Source organism: Lissotriton helveticus, chromosome 9 (genome assembly GCF_964261635.1).
Source record: "Lissotriton helveticus chromosome 9, aLisHel1.1, whole genome shotgun sequence".
In the NCBI taxonomy this organism is placed as follows: domain Eukaryota; kingdom Metazoa; phylum Chordata; class Amphibia; order Caudata; family Salamandridae; genus Lissotriton; species Lissotriton helveticus.
In genome coordinates this window covers 271,875,735-271,896,413 of record NC_136070.1, presented here as the reverse complement: position 1 = coordinate 271,896,413, position 20,679 = coordinate 271,875,735, and the positions used below count along the sequence as shown (strand labels likewise).

At 41.5% G+C, this 20,679-nt stretch overlaps 1 protein-coding gene across 3 annotated transcripts in view; it reads left to right on the top strand.

The window, feature by feature from the left end:
* VIPAS39 (VPS33B interacting protein, apical-basolateral polarity regulator, spe-39 homolog) overlaps positions 1 to 20,679 on the top strand; it is a 303,099-nt gene that overhangs the window by 68,557 nt on the left and 213,863 nt on the right. For all 3 annotated transcript variants that reach the window (XM_078659967.1, XM_078659968.1, XM_078659969.1), the window contains exons 5-6: positions 10,353 to 10,391; positions 15,072 to 15,136. In XM_078659967.1, the coding sequence (XP_078516093.1) occupies positions 10,353 to 10,391; positions 15,072 to 15,136 (104 nt within the window). The remainder of the gene's footprint in view (positions 1 to 10,352; positions 10,392 to 15,071; positions 15,137 to 20,679) is intronic.

Here is a 20,679-nt window from a genome sequence, read left to right as displayed (position 1 = left end):
AAGAAAGGACCGCAGTGTTTGGAGGGAGAGTTACAATAGGGTAGGGGTGATTTAGCATGATACGTAACTGTATTGCCCTGCCTCCATATGGCCTTCAACACCCACGTAACACCCCTGTTAGTCCGTGTGCTGCCCAGTAACCACCAGGGGACAGACTTCAGTATCAGGGTGGCAACCCCTCTCGAACGACGGACAAAGCCGGAATGTAAGATCCTGTCCTATCCAAAGCGGCCTAAGAATGCGCAGCGCATACCCAATAAGTGAGTCCATTGTAGGAGAATGACCTCAGGCCTGTGCCACCTAATATGCCACAGGACTGCTGAGTGCTTAATCTGGTCCAGTAGTCCATTAACGTTCCAGGAGAGAACCGTTAATTTAGGGGGGACCATGATATGCGCAGAGAACAGTAGGTGGTTCCTGCCAGAGAGCAGGGTCTAATGTGGTTGTCCAGGGGCAATACGAAATTCAAAAAAAGGGGGGAGGTAGAGGGAAAACAGCTAGGTTCGCCCTCCACAGCCAAGTATACGTACAAAAACAATCCGAAAAATCAGATCAAAAGAACCTAGCTTACAGAAATGAGTCACTTTCAGCATTGGATGTGTCACTCACCGGAGTTTCCTCACGATGACATGCTTCATCATAGGGGCTTCCCAACCCGCTGCGGGTTGAGGCGTGCTACAACTAACGGTACTACGTAGGGGACTAAAGAAAAAGTCCCCCCCCCCCCCCCCCCCCCCCCCGTTTTTCCTTTTCGAGACACATCCAATGCTGAAAGTGACTCATTTCTGTAAGCTAGGTTCTTTTGATCTGATTTTTCGGATTGTTGTTGTCCAGGGGCATACAGTGTGAAGTCCGAAAATAATGATGATCGTGTCTGCCGTTAACAAGCTGCAAAGGAAAGAAAAACACAATAGAAACATTTTGAATCACCCACCCTCCAGCGCCACATCACCCCACACTTCACCCCAGGAAGCATATGTTGCCCTTGAATAGCTACTCACAACAAGCTAACTCCGAGGGAACGTCTGTAGCCAAAATGAGCCAATAGAGAAGGATGCAGTGCCTGACAACATAGAACAATGTAGGTATAAACTAAAACAGTTACGAGGAAGCACCCGAGGAGACAACATCTGGGACCACCGGTGGGGTGGACCGACTCAACCCACCCCGGCTCAAGACAGAGAAACATATGGCCTTTTGCCACCAGATTGAATAAAATGAAAATAAAATTTATAATGCGCAACAATTACCCGGGGGTATCTAGGCGCTAGGCGAACAATACAACTAGGAGGATTCCAAAAGATGACAGAGTTATTTGCGGAAGAGCCAGGTTTTGAGGTGTTTCCTGAAATCTAACAGATTTGTATTAAGTTTAACGTCTGTTGGAAGAGAGTTCCACAGTCTTGAGGTTCATTCAGTTACGATCAATCATCTCCCGAGATAAGGAGAAGATGATTTCGAGGAATGCAGCACCAACCAGACAAAGCTGTATGGAAAGCTGGGAGGAGGCATCCAGGTAAATGTCTGTGGATCGGAAAAACATGGGAGCGTTGGATAAGTTGCCATTCGATCTCGGTGAGAGTGGTGGCGAGGCAGCCCCCCCCCCCCCTCTCGAGGCTTAGAGATGGGGCCCTCCCTTGTCAAATCATGCTCCGCCCGGGACCTCAGAAAACAGGAATGATTTCCCCATCACCGACGACGAGGCTGTGCCGGAGCAGGGTCCGCTGAGTCACCCGAGCGAAGCCGCCCAGGAGAAGGCGTAGCTGCCGCCGCACCATCGCCCATTCCCAGGCCTGGTCTGACGAATCGAAAAAGAGAGTACTAAATTGAAAGATGACTTTAAGGCGAGCAGGGAAAAGGAGCATGTAACGCAGGTTGTGCCCGGGGATTTTGTTTCACTTCCGCAAATAATCTTCAGTGCTGCTCTGCCCTGGTGTAATTGGGATAGATCAGAACAGCCCCTCCGCCCCATTTTTGCCAGGCATGCTATCTTTAAAGTGTCTTGAGGAGTGTTTACCTAGCCTCAGTATGGTAGGTAAAGTTATTAATCCGTAACATAATCTTACATTTGTCCTGGTCCAGAGTAATGCTTAATTCCTTCTCCCAAGCCTCTGAAACATGAATTTGTGGTATCCCGACCTAGCATTTACCATATTATAGATTTTAAAAATAGCATGGTTGTCATCGGTGCACGTCAAGAGATACTTTTCAAACTGGGCTTGGGTTCTGGTGGCTTCCTCTTTAATTCTAGGGTTCAGCAGCTAGTGGCGCCGTTGTATGTATTGATATCTTTCAGTCTCTGGTAGGGCGTATTTGTCCTTCAGCTGTTTGAATGTCTTAATAGCGTCCTGATCAAACATATCTCGTAGTGTTGTGCACCCCTATTAGAAATGGGGGTCCAAATAGGGACCGTTGCTTCTAGTCGGGGTAAGGGGCTACACTTCTAAAAATAAACCCTGCTCACCCCCTTGTACCTTGGCACGAGCAGACATGTTTATCTCGGAGGCAGTGTGTAAAACATTTGTGAACACATACAGTAATACAGTGAAAACACTACAAATATTTTATTTATTTATTTTAGTGTTTTATAGAGCGCGAACTTGACCCGTGAGGGTATCGGAGCACTTTACATCATATACAGAGGTGCACAAACAAGGTCTAAAGTGCAGAAATATACAAAACTATACAAAAGGATGGCGAGGGGCAGAGAGAACATAGAGGAAAAAGGGGATACAAATGTATGATCGCAATCATAGTTAAAGTCAGTAAAAACAAAGGCCCCACATATTCTCTTCGGGGAGAGTTGGTGATCTGGGGAAGAAGCGATAGTCTTAGATTCATCAGGCACAGTGTGGTGGTTGAGGGCAAACATTAGACGAGGAATTTACCCATGAGGAAGGTTTTGGCCTCCTTCTTGAAACGTGCTAGAGAAGGGATTCTTCTGATGGCGGGTGGGAAAGAGTTCCAGATTCTTGGTGCTGCCCTGGTGAAAGCCCTATTGTAGGTTCTTTTTTTCTGAAAAAAGGCGGGTTGGAGAAGAGGTTTCTAGCAGGCAGGGAGTTCCTGCTTCCTCCAGATACAACTAGTTTCTGTGCCAGATAAGCAGGGGAGTTTGAGTATAGAGCCTGGTGTGTAATGCATGCCAGATTCAACTGAATTCTGGCTTCTAGAGGGAGCCAGTTCAGCGCTTTCATTTGTAGTAGTAGATAAGCTTTATTCGATAAAAAAGTTCATCATAAAAGCATAACCTATAAAATCCACATTGAATAAACAACCATCCTTTAAAACCATCGTAATGTTCATTGATTTACAAACATTAAAAACCACAATATGTACAAGCTTTAAAATGACGATTGAATGTATGAATCCATTATCACAAGTCTAGAAAGAAAGGGAATAGCAGCTTAACATTCTTATTCTTTTAAGGGGGTATTACATCAGGTCTGTCGCCCCATGTCTGTCAAATTTGAAGACCTATTACATTCTTGCCTGGGACTTTGTTCGTATCAGCCAGGCGCATCCCAAATATTTAGCTACTCCACATACCAATGTCAAAGAGGAAGTATCTGTTTTCAGGATGCGTAATGCAGCAATGTGGCTCATAAGACCCAGCACTTTACATACTGGTTTGAGCCATTTCGCTCTAGCTTTCCCGTAAGCCGGGCATGCAAAGAAGAAGTGGGCAATAGACTCATCGGGATGGGCACATCTTGGACAAGGGGCAGGGACTGAATTTGGCCCTTTCCATGATGCTATTGCGTTGTTAAGTGGCAGGGTCCCAAATCTCATCTTCATATATAGGGTCCTGTCCCTAGGGACCTGTATGAAGTCAAGATAGGGTTCTAGTCTACAGATGTTTTTATGTTCAAAGAACCCTTCAGTAAGTTTCCCAGCCTTTGAATTGGATAGATCGCGCATCTGCACCCAATCCCAGTAAGCACGCTTAAAATCCTGCTTAGATGACGGGATCTGGCTGGCCCATGCCTCACTTAATCCGATGTCACCAATAAGCTGCTTGAGATCAGCTAACCATTTTATCCTGTTCCCCATATCAACTGACATCAATTCATCGAGGGCAGCAGCATATTTGGACAGCTCAATGGTCCTCCTTAGGCGGGCCCAAAAAAGCAGGGGGCGTAACCGAGCAATATCTCGAATAGACCGCCTTCCCGTATCATAGAATAAGGGCTTCAAAGGGGTAGAGGCGGGGAGCGAAATAAGTTCTCTTAACATTTATTTTCAGACTTAGCTAATTCGCCAGTATTCTCCATACCCCCAAAGTTCTGCCCCGTAGAGGGCCGAAAGAAAAGCTTTTCCATCATAGATTGCAAGCGCCGGGACGACTGGCCTGCTCGCAGACAGATGTTGTTCTCTGACAATCGCCCCGGACACCCGCCTGTGGTTTAGAAGCATCTTGTCCAAATGGGAGGTCCATTTCATGGTTTTTGAAACCCGGATTCCCAGATAGTCAAAGGACTCAGCCACATCCAATGGGGCACCACTTAAAGTAATATTATTCCTAAAACGTTTGGAGGGGTTGATAGTCATTAACTTGGTTTTACTAGTGTTACTAGTCAACCCCTGCTCCTTACAAAATGAGCTAAATCTGTTCAAGAGCTTTTGGAGGCCGCCTGGTGACTTGGAGTTCAACCTTCCTCGGCTCAATCTTAAATTCTGTCACAAGGAAAGCATACCCCAGTCACTAGAGGGTGATGACGTTTTAACAACTGCATCCTCTTTTCATTCAGCTAGTCCCATTAGTAGGTTCTCGCCGTTTGCCAGTTCTTGTATATGTGGACAATGCTGTTCTCATGTCTAGGACATCCAACGGACTGCAATGACTGGTAGGGCTGTATGTAAGGTATATGGAAGGACTGGACCTTTCCACAAACCATCTCAAATCCTATGTGAGGGTGGTGCGACCTAGGAATACTAGGTCAAAAAGCTTTGTGTCAAAGGGTCATTCCATCTCTAGGGTTGAGCACTTTTCCTAACTGGGGATTCTTTTAGACTCCAGGTTTTCTTGGCAACCACTTATGAAGAAAAATTCACTGAAACTTAAATCTGCCACTGCGGGGGTTGCCCTTTATGCTAGACGATTGGGCCAAACTAATGTAGAGGCGATGATAAAGGTCTACAAGGCTAAATGTGTGTCACTGGCCAGTTATGGCTGTGAGATTTGGAGTTATGTATCATGTCCCCAGCTACAGATAGTCAAAAACTCATTCCTTAGGGGCCTCCTCAAAGTTCCTGTGAGCATCCCCTCAGAAATGTTGCATGAGGAAGTAGGCATTGGTTACATAACAGAGTGGATCGCCCTTCGTCCGCTGATCTTCTGGCTATCAGTCTGGGTAAAAGAAGATCTCACTTAACAGGCTCTTAATACACGATTGTTTGGCGCTGGAAGGAGCGATGAGTATTTCTTGGTTAGCCTATTTCAAGCTTGCTTTTAAGTCTTTGGGTTGACCTGAGCTATTTTCCAATCCTGAAGGGATAGTCAAGACGGACATTCTATTGGTAAGACAGGCTTTTTTTGAATGGGTGGCTTCAGAACTGGAAGCCTTAGCCCTTCATATGCTTTCCTTCCAACAAATTATTATTATTAAAACAGTTCAGGGTATTGAACCCTATCTACTGTGGGAAATGTCTAAATATCATAGGAGGCTCCTGACGTACTTCAGGTATATCAAGATTTATAAGCTATGTTAACTAGAGGGGCTTAGTGTACAGTCTTTCATCTCCCTCCTTGCTCATGTGATCAAGTGTCCCTTCCTGATACTTTCCATATTGTTATGATATGTCCTATATTAGCAGTGCCACAATTTAGTCCGGCCTCTTTTGTTGAATCTTAATTGTACTCCAGTGCGGGCAGCTTTTTACTTTCTCCAGATGTTAAAAATACCCACTATTTGTTATTTTTTAGCCCGTTTTTTATCAGGGGTTGTTAATGGCCGCTAAAAATGAATTATAGATGGCTAGTTTTAATCGGACAGTTGTTCTTTTAATTGATCAGATGAGCTGTTTTTATCTTTAAGTGGATTTTATAAATGTATTGTATTGAATGTTGAGAGATTTGGGATACCGATTTAAAAAAAAAAAAAAATGTTTACTTTGCATGATGATTTGTCTATGTTCTTTTATGATTTGAGAGAAAATCTAATAAAGTTTTAACTAAGTAACTAACTCGTCCCTCAGCTAGGGTAATGAAGCTCTGGGATATGATGGCATCTTGCATAGCAGTTGTGCTGCACACCAGATTGCGCATGTGCCCACTCCAACAGTGCTTAGCGTGACAACGGTCCGCAGGGGAAGTCATTGCGCGGGGAATTATGGTAGTGCATGGCACCTGGACCACAGGTGACACAGCAACTACTTAGAGCTCATGATCATTCACCTATCCCTGAAAGCCTTCTACCGGCTTGCCCACAGCAGGGTGGTCCTTCTAAGGAAGGATAACATTCAGCGTCCACATACAGAAAGGGGGGCGGGCCTCATTCACCTCCGCTGTACACAATTGCACAAGACATCTGGCACTTGGCAATTCACCACAACATTCATTTCCTGGCGGAACACCTGGGGTTTGATAACAACTTTGTAGACCTGTTAAGAAGGATGAATCAACAAGTCCATGACCGGAAACTCCACCCACAAGTCCTTCACAGGTACTTGCAGCATTGGGGGCCTCCGATTTTGGGGCCTCCGATTTTGGGGCCTCCGATTTTTGGGCCTCCGATTTTTGGGCCACCCCAGAAAACACAAAATGCGAAAGGTTTACCTCAAAGTTTCCACACCCAAAGTCTTTAGGCAATGCATTGTGGATGAAATGGTCAGGGATATTTGCCTAGGCTTTTGGGAGGGCACCAGTAATGAGTTAAGGTTTTTCATTTAAATGATCTGCCAGTGATTCCGGGAGCAATTTTCTTGATCTTGATATCCAAGTGGATGACCAGAGGATAATGTAGACAGTTCATCATAAACCCACAAATAAGAACTCTTTGCTTCGTTATTGATCATTCCACTGTAGATCAACCTACCACTTCTACTAATCTTCAGATGTCACAAAAAGTGTAGTTCTGCATAGGAATTTCAGTCGACTCACCCCTTCTCTGTAGCAAACTGAACCAAAGTGGATAGCCTAGAATAGTCATATAAAACCGCAACAAACTGGTGTTGAATACACCTGGATTAGCCCTACATACCACATTTGTATCCACGTTTGATCCCATATACTTAATATTATCAGATAACACTAGTTAATTTTGGAAATGGGGAAGAGTAATAAGTAAATCCAGATTTGCCTTTAAACATTCCAGCAATTGGAAAGGCAAACTAGTTTACACAAGAGCCAAGAATGATACTTAATGAATCACATTATGTCTTACCCTACCTCCAAATGGTCATCACTCAGGTGGGTGCTGTAATGCATGTACCTTGACTAAGAGAAGCAGTGAGGTCTGAGTCAGATAATGAAATGACAAAATGTGGCAACAATACAAATTCACCATCTGTAACACCACCTATCCTTGTGGGCTTTAGCTTTATTATATAGGTCTTACAACCAGAAATATTAACGTTTGGATTCAAAAGCATATGTACACACTATGTCTGTCTTCAAGGAATTAGGTCATTCCCCAAATGGTTAAACAGTGCTTATACATGTCTCTGTGATTAACGATATAGTGGAACAGATCTTATATAAAAAAAAAGCAAGATGGATCTTTCTAGAGTCAACCGATAAAACGTGGCTGAACGACTGTATACAATGGAACCGGATATCAGTCTGCTAACTCGTCTCTCTGTTTGTGCAGTGTCATGGTAAGATTACATAATTTTGGCAATCTGTACTGGTGAATCCATTAACAGTTTGTCTTTCTTTGAAATCTTACTAAACAAGTATGTATATGTGGGCGCCCGTCCACATGGTATCAGGTCATTTATACCAGCTACTCCTCTAATCTGGCACACGCTTTTTTTGGCACTTTTTTGTTGCTGTACTGATCATCTGATATAATACATCCAGCTGAGTTTTCATTAACAGATTATCCTTGTACTTTCTGAGTGTCTTTCAGCAACATCACATATTCCTTTTATGTATTATAACATCACAATCCCATACCAATATAGCGCTCACGATAATAGTACCAAGTACACTTACAGTTCTGTGCCATTTAAATTACGGGCCATCATGCCAGAAGCATCATATCCTGCATGTGGTGCTCCATTTATGCTGGTGATGTTTGCCACCACGTCCAGCTACCTACTGCATTAAAGAGGAGCGTCCATCACACCGGTATTATTCTCTGGCAGTCCAGTGAGCTTTGCCTGACCACTTCTCATTGTGATGGTGTTTGAAGTGAAGACTTTCAGCTTTCTTGCCTTTCTAGACTGCATGTGGAGGCACTTTTTTTGCCAACAGCTTATTGAATAGGGAACATGAGTCAGATGGCATGAACACACCTGCGCATCCTTGGAACCATATTGGAATGTGTTTTCATACCATTCCAAAATGGCTGTAGTGCGTGCACAAACATGCACATCCTTTGTAGTCTATGCTTTTCAATGTATGTGCTCGTACATGTTGCAAACATGCATTAACAAATTCATTAGTTTGATATTTGCCTTTTGAAAGCAAAGACTATTTTATTTATTTGCAGAGTTTTATATAGCGCGAACGTGACCCTAAAGAGTATCGGAACACTGTACAAATCGCACTAAGGTCTTTGCAAGGGCCAAAACTACATATAAATACAGATGCATTATATCAAAAAGGGCTTGGTGGATCCTGGCTCTCTAGAAGTCCGAATGACAAAGATCAGGTTGAATGACTTAAGATGACAAGTGAAGGAATCTATTCATTAAAATCTTTTTTGAAGAAGGTAGAGGAAGGGTTAGTCCTAGTTTCTGGCAGAAGTGTGTTCCATATTCTCAGGGCTAGACCCGAGAAGGAGTGGTTTTTAGTCTTTTTAACAAAAAATGTGTGGCTTCAGCAATAGAAAGTTTGAGTTTTTGAGGAGTGGTCACCACCGGATAGTTCAGGTTTGTTGGCCAGGTTAACAGGTCTGTTGTGGTGAAAGGCCTTATGTGTCACGCAAGCTATCTTCAACTGGATTCTGGCTTCAAACGCGAGCCATTTTAGATGGATGAAATCAGGTGTAATATGGTTGAAACCTCTGGGTCCTGTGATGAGCCTAGCAGCAGAGTTCAGAGTGGCTTGTAGAGGAGCAAACTTTGCTTTGTGTAGATTAGCGTGGTAGCCCTCCCATAATCTAACCAAGGATTGGACTGCTAACTGTAAGTCATCTAGGGGCAAGAACTGTTTGATTTTCCTTAATATGTTTAGACCGTAGTAGGCTCCCCTTGTGGTGACACGGATATGGTCTTGCATATTCAGGTGTTTGCCAATGCTAATTTAGTTTCTATACTAAGAATTTACATTTGATCATGTGATGTAGTGCATTTTGATACATAAATAAAATGTACGGGTGCAACGCTCCGGGATTGACTGGGACATTATGCTTTGTTTTGTTTAAATACCAAACCATAAAACAACTGACTCAGCAAGAGGTGTATAGTCTTGGTTTTGGGCTTCTCCTGTTTGGCTTACTCCATAGGATCATCACAGATTTTCCTGTTAAAACCTTTAAAAACTGCATAGGTTCAAAACATCTTGCTGCCATAATCAGGCATTAGTGTGAGCCATAGTGGTGATATTCTACTGATACTTGGAGCTCTTCACTGACTTTATGTTTTAAAGTATTGATTCATGACCATTTAATGAAGAAAGTATATTGAAGGAAGACACCTGTCTACCTCCAGGATCTTGCCATAACTACCAACCTTCTAAACCACTTTTATAAGCATAGCTGAGACAGCAAACACTAAGTTATTGGTAAGTAAATATTCCCATTTTCATCAGATTAAAAAGACATCCATGTCATGGAAGCTTTGTGTGTTCCATACTGAAGTTGGGAATGGTGGTGGCGTATATTTCAACACATCTAATTTACTTCCTGTGGTTTTAATGATCAATGGTATCCTTCAATAGTATCCTTTAAGCTGTATGTCATAATGAAACCCACATCCACTGCTCCATCCATGGCTTTACAATCCTCCGGAAGCATAAATTAAACCGTACCTATATCTGTAACCTCCCTCTTGACTGTACAATTCCTTACAGATGAACATAAGGAATTTTTTGAAGTAAATAGATGGCAAGTCTTCAAGTACTAGCAACGCTAGAAATCTTATGGTTGCAATCAACAAAGTGCCCCATCAAGGTGTCATTGTGATTCTTTTATGTTTGGGGTAGGGCGTAAGAGCAATTGATTAAATGTTTTTCTTTTTTCTTTTAGGAAGAGGCAAGTCTGGCAGCTTCCAGGCACTCTCTGACAGTTAGTAATCATTCAATTAATATTTTAATAAAGCAACTTATTAAAAGTGTCCTTTGATGAAATGTATCTCTACTGTGAAAAACACATATGCACTGAAAAATACATATACACTTCTTGCATTATACATTTTCTTTGCTATTGATTTGTATATTTTAGAATAGTAATTCATGTGTAATCCTTATTCCTAAAGTAGACCAGTGAAGATGTGTAAAACATTTCTAACAGTATTACTTATCTTTACATCAGCTATACAAGATAAAGTACTACCCAACCATTTGCCATCATGATATTTTGTAGCTTGCCATAGGGAGGCAAGATTTATTATGCGGAGTACTGTTATGAGAATGTAGCACTATGATGTGACGTACTATATCGGTACATATGGTTGAAAATATTTATTGTAATACATAGTGCCCTGTTTGTGTGATATTAAAGGCACATCAGTTGCTAAAATCTGGCATCATATTAAAAGTACTAAGGCCCTCATTATAAGTGTGTGTGTGTGTATGTATATATATATATATATATATATATATATATATATATATGTGTGTGTCTGTCTGTCTGTCTGTCTGTCTGTCTGTCTGTCTGTCTCGCAGTTAATGCGTTTCGGCTTGCAGGCCTTTCTCAAAACCAGAAATATTCTCTGACAAAGATCCCTTCCATAAATACATTTTGAACATAGAAAAAAGACCATTTTATTGCTTTAAAATATAAAACATACATTTATACACCTTGCAATTTCATGTGTATGTGAGGACATACTTAGCTAATATCAGATTCGAACTTTGATACATCCCATCCAATTTCAAATCATATTCTACATAGAATGTTGTACTTGATTAACCCAACAATTCTGTGCCTCTAAGAACATCCATTTTGATAAAACAAAATCAAAATTAAGCTCAAGTGGACAAATATCAAATTTCTCAAAATATTTTCTGCATAATTCTACAATATATGGATTTATTTCTATTCAATAATGTAGACATTTCAGTCCTTGTGGGTATTCTATACACAACTTTCTACTCTATTATTTCCAGTACTTTTTTTATCTTTAATTCAACCTCGCTCACCCACAGACACCAAATTCTTGGCTATTGCCATATTCCATATTCACATGAGATATGTATGCCGATGATATGCAATGGATGTGCTTTCAAACAGATCTTATCCTGCAGCTCTCTATATTTTTTGGCACTGTTTCCGAGCTCTTGGTTGGGCTGACCAGTAACTAATCCTATTCATCAGATGCATCCAGATAATTCCTCCACTCCATTCATATAAATCAAACTGATGAAAAAGATTGCAACACTAACAGCCATTTAACTGAAACATGCTATTCAATTTAAAAGTCATGCTGTCACTCAAATTTAAATCCAGAAGTTAGTTCTTGTAGTATTCTCAAGCCCACAGTACATATAACATCCTTGGCACCATATAGAAAAGATACAGCCTAACATACTCTGCCAAAGCTTACTTTTTTACAAGCAGCCTCTTTACCACCCTTCATTTACCCACCACATTATCACCTTTGCCAAAAACCTCTCAAATCCTTCTATGTCACAGAAGATATCCTTGCCATTACAAAGATGTGCAACAACCTTGCTTTTCCTTTCACCCGAAACCCAGGGCTAATTCTAGCAGCAGATCATTTATCCTCTTCACTCCACCAATCATTATACAACTCCATCTGTCTCCTGCATCTGAACCCAAACCTGCATACAACTTGCCTCCCTGACTTGGACCACTGCCCCACTTACCTAAACTGAAGCAGCACTTTTCGGCTTGGCTCCACTGACTTGACACCTATGACATTAACAACTCAGAACAGAGTCCCCCTTAACTTTCTTAGGAAAGATACTTGGAAATCTGTGACCCAATACCCTATACTTCATAAACATTTACCGTCATTTACATTTAGCTCCATCCACTCCACAGTACCAAAATGGTGTTCTTATATGTATATGATAAAATGATCTTCCTATGGTAGATGATCCCTCTGACCACTACTTTTGAAACCATCAGCGACAACATTCTGCTAATGACTACAAAATGTATGTGGCTTGCAGGCAAAATGCTACATTTCGGCTGTTTCTTTCCGTAAGACATTGCCCAGATCCTCATACTTGGCCTAGTTCAGCAACCAAGTCGGAACCAGTGTTCTTTAATTGCCATCATTTACCCAGGGTAGCCAATATATCTTCTAGATTTAAGTGTCAGAAGATTTGCTGAAGCATTAACACAAATTCAGACCCTAATGGTTCTGTGTAAATAATCCTTAGGTTGTTTTCTTGGCAATGGGCCCCAGGGCCAAACAATCTATGATTGAGTCCATCCTGTCTCTGCTTTTTAAATTCATCCATTCATGTGCTGTTTAAATTCTGATGTACCATCCATAAAACTATGTTTTAAAAAGACAACTTTACACCTAACCAGTAGACTTGTTTTCCTGTACAAAAGCCAACAATTAAATATTACTAGTAACCCCCCCTAAGAAAATTAACCCACAGTAGAGGTAAATCGTGTGTCCCAGACTTTGGAACACTTTACCACCTCAGAAACACTGCCAGTCTCCTGTTGATTAAACACTAATTACTAACTTCTTGACCATGGCTTAGAAAAGCCAATGATGCTCCATGTTACCATTTTATTTAATGGCATCAATCAACTCCTTCCTTCTCCTCCATGCCCATAATCCCACTTGCATGTCGCCTAATCCCACATTACCTTGCCAAGTGTTGTATCTGTGCATCTGTGGCCCATGGACCCAAAACTTCCCTAATGTTAAAACCTTGTACAGGATGGAGACACTATGCAAGTGGCAGCGCCCCTTTAAAAAAAAAAAAACACCAGTGGTACTTCAACCTATAGTGAACATCAACCCTGGCAACCACTGGCTCTTTTGCTTAATATATTATGATTGCTTAAATATCTGTCACATTTTAGGTTCTGAAAAAGACACTCTGCCTCAAAGCTTGGTTTGAAGGAAATTAGGCCTTTGAATCTCTGTAGGTTGCGCCAGGTTCCTGCGGATGACAGATTGGTCAATGACACCCTCTAGTCATCTTTTTGTGTGGCCTTTTTCTATAGTGAGAGTAGTAGCAGGCTTCCAGTAATGATTCAGTGGGGGTTCCCAGATTCCAAGAGTTATTCAGTGGGGGGTCCCTGGATTCCAGTAATGATTAAGAGTGGGCCCACAGCTTTCAAAAGGTTAAGAACCAACGCCCTGATTCTCTCCTATATGTCTCATTGCACATACCAATCTCTATTCGGAATTATGCTTTGGTCCTGTAGTTGTAATTGTATCACTTTAGTGCTTTTCAAGAATTGTAAGATGGCAGGCTATATGAACCTCATAAGCAAATATGTGTAGAAAACCTGAAAATACAAAGTCCCAAAAATTCTAATATCAAAAAAGCTTCAGATTTCCTTTACAAAAAGGTTCTTTTTGGTATAAGTTAACTGTTGAATTTGGTGCAGCATCCTGGGAAGCCTAACAACCTCATACATTTCTGAAAACTGCACACTTGGGGGACTCCATGTTAGTGTGGTGTGTGAATGTATGTCACCACGATTTCTTTCCAATAATAGATTGAAAGTGTCAAACATTGGTTCACAAAAACAAATGTACCCCAATTTCTGTGATGTAAAGTTCTGAAATCTGCAGAGGACAGTAAAGGTACTACCACCCACTGTTCCCGCACTTCGTCCTATAGAAACAGTAGCCTTGACATCAGTGACTGTAAAGGCCCAAAAATCCAACTATGGAAAGGGATTCAAACGTAATTTTCATAAGGCATTTTCTTTGGAGGGTGGGTAGATGCAGTATATGAGATCAGGGCGACGCTGCAAACAGAGAAATATATGACTCCTTGACAGTTTTGAAAACGACCTGGGGTGTTTAGGGCGCTCTGATACTCTTCAAGTGTAAGATACAGTGTACACTTCCCTGTAGTGCAGAGGATATAGCAAGGTGGCTGTGAGAGAACCATGATTGCTTTGACTTTAGCTAACTCCTTCAACAAGATTCTACCTCATCACAGAGAAATCCTTATCACCCATATGAACACTTGGACGTTTTCTCACAGAAGGCTTAAGGTTACTTCCTGCATGTTGATCATAAAACAGGGGAATCCATTCAGAATCAAATCTAAACTTGCCCTATTGTTGACAAAGCAGATATCTTCAAGAAGGGAGAGAATACATGGGGGATGAATAGTGAACCGGAGTTCACATCTTGGGAACCACAGTCATGTGCCTCTCAGTGGTGACTATGTACATGTGAGCCCTTCACTCCATGGCGCTAAGCTCCAGAATTTATTCCCTTCACAACCACAATCTATGAAAAATGCTTTAGCGATAACACCACACAGTTCCTTCAGATAAATCATCATATAACCAAGTCTATAGCCCCTTTGTTAGAGATTCCTATGTCTGCCACTAGCAGTGATGAAAAAGACAGAGCCACAAAGGCAACAGTCAATTTTGTTAGGTACTGGGATGTCATTATTGTGGAGGTGGTGTCCTGTAGGTTATCTTTTCATTACCTTGTGGTGCTGTCAGTATTACAGTAAGATATTTAAGCACAATATTCACCTGTATTCCTTGACTCAACTGTATTGAGATGGAGGATAAAGAAGAAGCATTCAGAAATATCTGCTTTCTCCTTTTTCACAGGTATCCTGGACACAACTGCTAGGAGCTTTGCCCCGGAGCTGCGGAAGCCGAAGGGTGAATATCAGGTGGGTTTACCAAACTGATAAAGGACAGTAATTCCCTAGTGAGTCAATATTGAACCTGTCTGTTAACAATGATTAATATGAAACGATTGCAGTAAAGTAAGATGTAATGTATACAATTTATGTATTTCTATACAAATAGTGAACTTGATTTAATCAAGTACAAAAATATCATCATCTATTGCATAGACCATACTCAAAGAGAGCGTTCAGATGAGAGACTGCACCGAAAATTCAGGAAAAGCACAGAGAAAGAAAAGATCGCACACAAAAGAATAGTGCATAAATAGTGTGTACACTGAATGTCTATGCCCACCGAGTAAATGCACATGTTCAACAAGAGCACAGAAAGATTAACGATGCACAGAGAGCCAGCGACTGCACATAGAGTGCTATATTGCACCCACAGAATTGTCACTGGAAAGTAGATGCAGAAAGAGAGTGAAACAAAGCGCACATGGGAAGCAGTACAATTGTGTTCGGATTATTCCAGATTTATTTTAAGACATGTCCCAACCTAGCCCCTCGCAAGCACCAGCATAAACTATGCAGGCCCTTACAATTGATATAGCACATGGGTTTTAGAGTCCAAGAGGAAGGCTTCCAAGCCTGACACCTTTCATTCATTCATTTATTTATTTACTTTTTTATTTATTTATAGGTTTTATATAGCGCTAGCTAGACCCAAAGGCATCAGAGCACTTTACATATCGTTCTGGGTCGTTACATAGAAGAACCAAAAAAAATAGAACAGTCAACAACATAAAGGTAACTGTCAAAATAAACATGTCAAGGGAATAGATTATGCAGTCAAGAACGTTACAGGACATTAAAAACAGGATTAAGGCAAAGGACAAAGAGGACACTGCAAAACATCAGAATCATACGCCTGCCTATAGGGTATGGAAGGATTGTGTGACTTAATTGTGAGAAAAGCTTAGTTAGAATGAGTATTAAAGTATTTGTGCGTAGGAGTTTAAGGTCCCATTTGAAGCATGGAAAGGATGGGTTACAACGGAGGTCACTGGGGAGTGTATTCCAGATCCTAGGAGCATTACCAGAGAATGAGCGAGTCTGTGAGGATTTCTTTTTCAGTTTGGGAGGGATGAAAAGAAGTGAGTTGGAGCTTCTCAGCACCCTGGCTCTTCCTGCTTTGGAGATATTGGAATCAAGGTAGTTTGGGTTGGGGGTATGCAGGGCTTTGTAGGTGATGCAAGCAGTCGTGAAGATGTATCTCCATTCGGTGGGAAGCCAGTTGAGGTTTTTTGAAGCCGGTGTAATGTGCTCAAATAGTTTAACACCTGTTAGTAGCTGAGCAGCCATGTTGACAACTGTTGTAAGTGGTGCAAGGTGGGTTGTTGGAGTTCCTGTGAGGATGGCGTTGCCACAAGCCAGTTTTGAGAGGACAAGAGCCTGCACTACCATCTTAAAATCATCCGGCGGAATAAACGATTTCATTTTCTTTATATTTTTAAGAGTGTACAGCGCTCCTTTGGTTGAGTTGTTGATATGGTCTTTTATTGGCAAATTTCTGTCTAGAGTGATGCCCAGGGACTTTACGGAGTTGGATAGTGTAAGAGAGCAGTTGAGGGCGTCCAGGTTAGTGAGCCAATCTTGCATTGGAAGAGGGTTGTTTTTCAGGCAGAAAAGTATTATTTCCGTTATTATTGAGGTTCAACTTTAAGTGGTTGGTGTTAAGCCAAGATTGTACCTTGATTAGTGTATCGTCAGATGAATGACGTCACGCGGTGAATTAATGTTGTAGTGGTATTTTACACCTGCTTGGTTCAGGATAAGAGTAAGGGGTTCCATGAAGAGTTGAACAGGGAAGGGGAGAGAATTGAGCCTTGGGGGATACCATGGGGAATTGATGTTGGTTTCGAGAGACAGTTGTTGATTTTTATTTGTTGCGAGCGATGTTGCAGGTATAGAGTGAACCAGTTAAGGACTGTGTGTCAAGTAGGATTAGGAGGCAAGTGCCACCTTCATCCAAGGATCTACGAATATCATCCACGATATTTAGCATAGCAGTTTATGTGCAACATTCTTTCCTGAATCCTGACGGGAAGGTGTCATAAAAAGATCTGGGCAATGATGACTGTACCAAAGCCCTGTGTCATCTCTGATGCTGAAATCTTTGCAACAGACCCTGCCAAACAATATAAAAAGATTTTAATGGAATCTTCTTGATTAATTGAGGATCAACCTATTTAAGTAAAAGATCATTGATTTGCTTGTCAAGAAATATATATTGAAAAGGAAAACCCTAAATATTTCACCATACATTGACTCAACTGTTTACCTCTTTTTTTTTTATTGTTGGTAGATGTGAGAGCCATATCACGAGCAACATAAATAAGAATCACTCGATTTCCCCCAAATGAACATTTGGAGTATCTTGCAACTTTACCATTGAGTGAATTATTTTGTATGCAAAGTAATTCTCACAGACTATGCAAATTACAAGAGCTCACTACTAGCTCGGATATATTTAGAGATTTCCTTTTGCATGTCATAACTTGTATTGAACCTGATGAACACAGAAGCAAAATAGACTATGCTAAATTAGCCTTGAAAAAGCAGGATTATAAATGCAAACCACATTTTGGCTGTGACTGTATAGGTTGTCAGAATTGAAGATCTGTTGAAATCATTGCAGGGGTTTGGATTTTAAACCGCGCAAGATCTGTTTTCCTCTCTTTGATCAAACATCATGTTATGATCACTTTTGGATATTGGATATGAACTTAACAGATTTTGATCAGGGACATTATAAGAATAAAAGTAAATTGGATTTATTGTTACAATAGTCATGTGATGTGAATCTGTAAGTCAAATACATTTCCTTCTCATGATTAAAATTATTCTACAGTTGTGATATATTACTTTTAAGTGGGATATTCCTCAGAATTATTCAGTTTATTTGCCTACAAAGGTTATTCTAGTAACAACTTAATGTCTAGGAAATCTCAGAGGCAGTTTTTAAACCTCTAGAGGTTGCCTAGGCTTCTGCGAGCCATAGATAAACATATCAATCTGTAGGTTCAAATAACTGAGAAAAATCAGCTGAAGGGATAGAGGTCCTATATGCGTATGTGTGTGCTCATGCCTGAGTGTGTGTATGTTTCTGTGGTGGAGTTGTTATGACACTGGAAAATTGTCCCTTTACTTTTACAATTGGAGGTATATTTTTAATAGTACTTTAATATTGCTTTATTGTGCTTTATTGTATATTTGATTGATCAGATGATCAGACTCATAGTTGTACTAATGTTACTCAATTAACAGATAATATTTGGTGATACAAAGAGCATCGTCTTTCACAATTAGCCTATTTCTGAGAAATTCCCATATTCTGTAGCGTTCTCATCAATGGGACTCATCACCAGTTGCTCTTGGTTTAGTCTTCACCTTTTCTTCCCCATGAAAACATTGATCTGAGAAAAAGAACTCTTAACATTGGCACTGGAGCCCACCTTTTGCAAGAATTTCAAACTACAAGCTGGCAGTTTGGGCCCCTATTGCCCCTTTCTCCACCAACAATGGTGTAGTTGGAGCTGGCTATTTTCTGATACTGTCTCTGAAATATATGCATTAAACCAGGTACAGAAACATATTGGTATCTTTCTAAACTGGGGAGAAAGTTCTTTAAGAGATGCTTTGTTCACTTCAAATGTGATTGTTGAGGGTATATTGAAACCAAGTCATTTCTCTTCATAATCACTTCTGAATATTTTAAAGCTGTTTTTAAAACCATGTAGCAAATGGCATTGCCTTTGATAGATCATCACATAAATGTTTCATGTAACAATCAGAATCACGGTAAATGTCTACACTCCTCAATTTCCTGCCAGATGTATCCAACACCTCCTGGAGTAATGCTATAATTGGCATTGCCTTGCAGGTTTCTGTGATATCCTGATTAGCCTTGATAATATGGTAGACCTACCCATTTCCTGCATCACAAAATGTGATAAGCACGGTCACCGCTGAATCCTCATAAATTTTGGACGTTTTATTGTTTTATCGACAGTAACAGAAACATTTATGCCACCGTGGGGTAATGCCGTAATAGGCTCAGTATATATTGGAAAAAATCAGGGCTATATTATGGAAAGTGCCCTGGGGGCGCAACCGGCATGTGAGTTCGCTTTGCGCTCCCACTGGGCACTTTGGTATTACAGAAAGGGCTGCAGACGCTGGTGCAACTTGTATTATTATTAGGCGCAGAGGCAAAGAAGCTGTCAGGAGGTGCACTGACAGTGCGCCACATGAAAACTAGTGCACTGTGAATGCGCCCCTTGATAGCAGCCCTCTGGAGGGGTGTCGTATGGACCCTCAGACATCCCCTTGCAGGCGAGTGCAGTCACTTACTGCACCTGCTTGCAAGGGGATCTCTCAGTACCCGCCACTGGGGGGATTTGGGGACCAAATCAAAAGCAGAGCGAAGGTCAACAACCACGACATAGAGACGTCAACACCCCAGGGTGACCACCTTCCAGTACACCTTCTGGAGCCGGAACACCTAGTGTATTGTGCTTGTGTCCTCTCTAAAGCTCGCCTGTAGGGGGGACAGAATGTCATTCCTAACTATCCACTCCTGCAGTCTGCCAAGTATGAGCCTACAAGACAGCTGTTGCGAGCTATCTATAAGACTTATGTGTCTATAATTTGATGGTTCATTGCAAGGCCCTTTCTTATGAATGGGTATGATTTCGGCCCCAGCCCATGTGGGGGGGCAAAGGGGCCCCTTTAGAAAAGCTTTAAATAATGGAGAGACGTAAGCACCCCAGATGTAGGCCTCTCTCTGAAATACGTCCCTGGGAATTTTATCTAGACCTGGTGCTTTATTGGGTTCTATGCTCTGTGTGGCTAGACATATTTCCTGCTCTGTTACTCCCTGGTCATTGAGGGCACACCGTGGGCCGCTGCTTCAAAGATGTCAGCCTTCTCTCCTATAACCTGTGCTAATCGGTCCCTAATCCCCAACCCTACGGAATCACTAACAGCTGGGGACAGTTCTCTCTTATTCACATAGAGGCTTGAATAATGGGCTACCCAGTCACTTGCTGAAATGTTAACATCCGTGGGACGGGACCCTTCCCTAGTGCTACTAGAGACAATGTCCCAGAACCGATGGTGATCCTTACAATTGGCAGCTTGTATTAAGCTCTCCCATCTGTCCCTTTCCCAGTCTTTTTTAGCATTAACAAAGGCCTTTTTATGGATCTGCCTGGCCTCCTGGATCAAGGACCAGTTTTGCGCCTTTATTGCCTCAACCAATTTGGATTTGGTGTCTCTGCCGGTTTTGTTGTACCAGGTCAGAGGCTGCTTCCTCTCAACAATATGCTTGGTTTCAACGAAAAATAGGGTCCTTAGCTTCCTGCACAGCCAAATGTAGATCTCAGAAATGGAACCCAGTGACTCTTCCCAACCCTTAATAAAAAGTGGCATCAGACCCTCTATCCCTTCAGCCAGAATACAGAAAATTTGACTTAAGCCTCTTGCGAGGTCTCCAAGCTACACCATTTAACCCTGCACATATT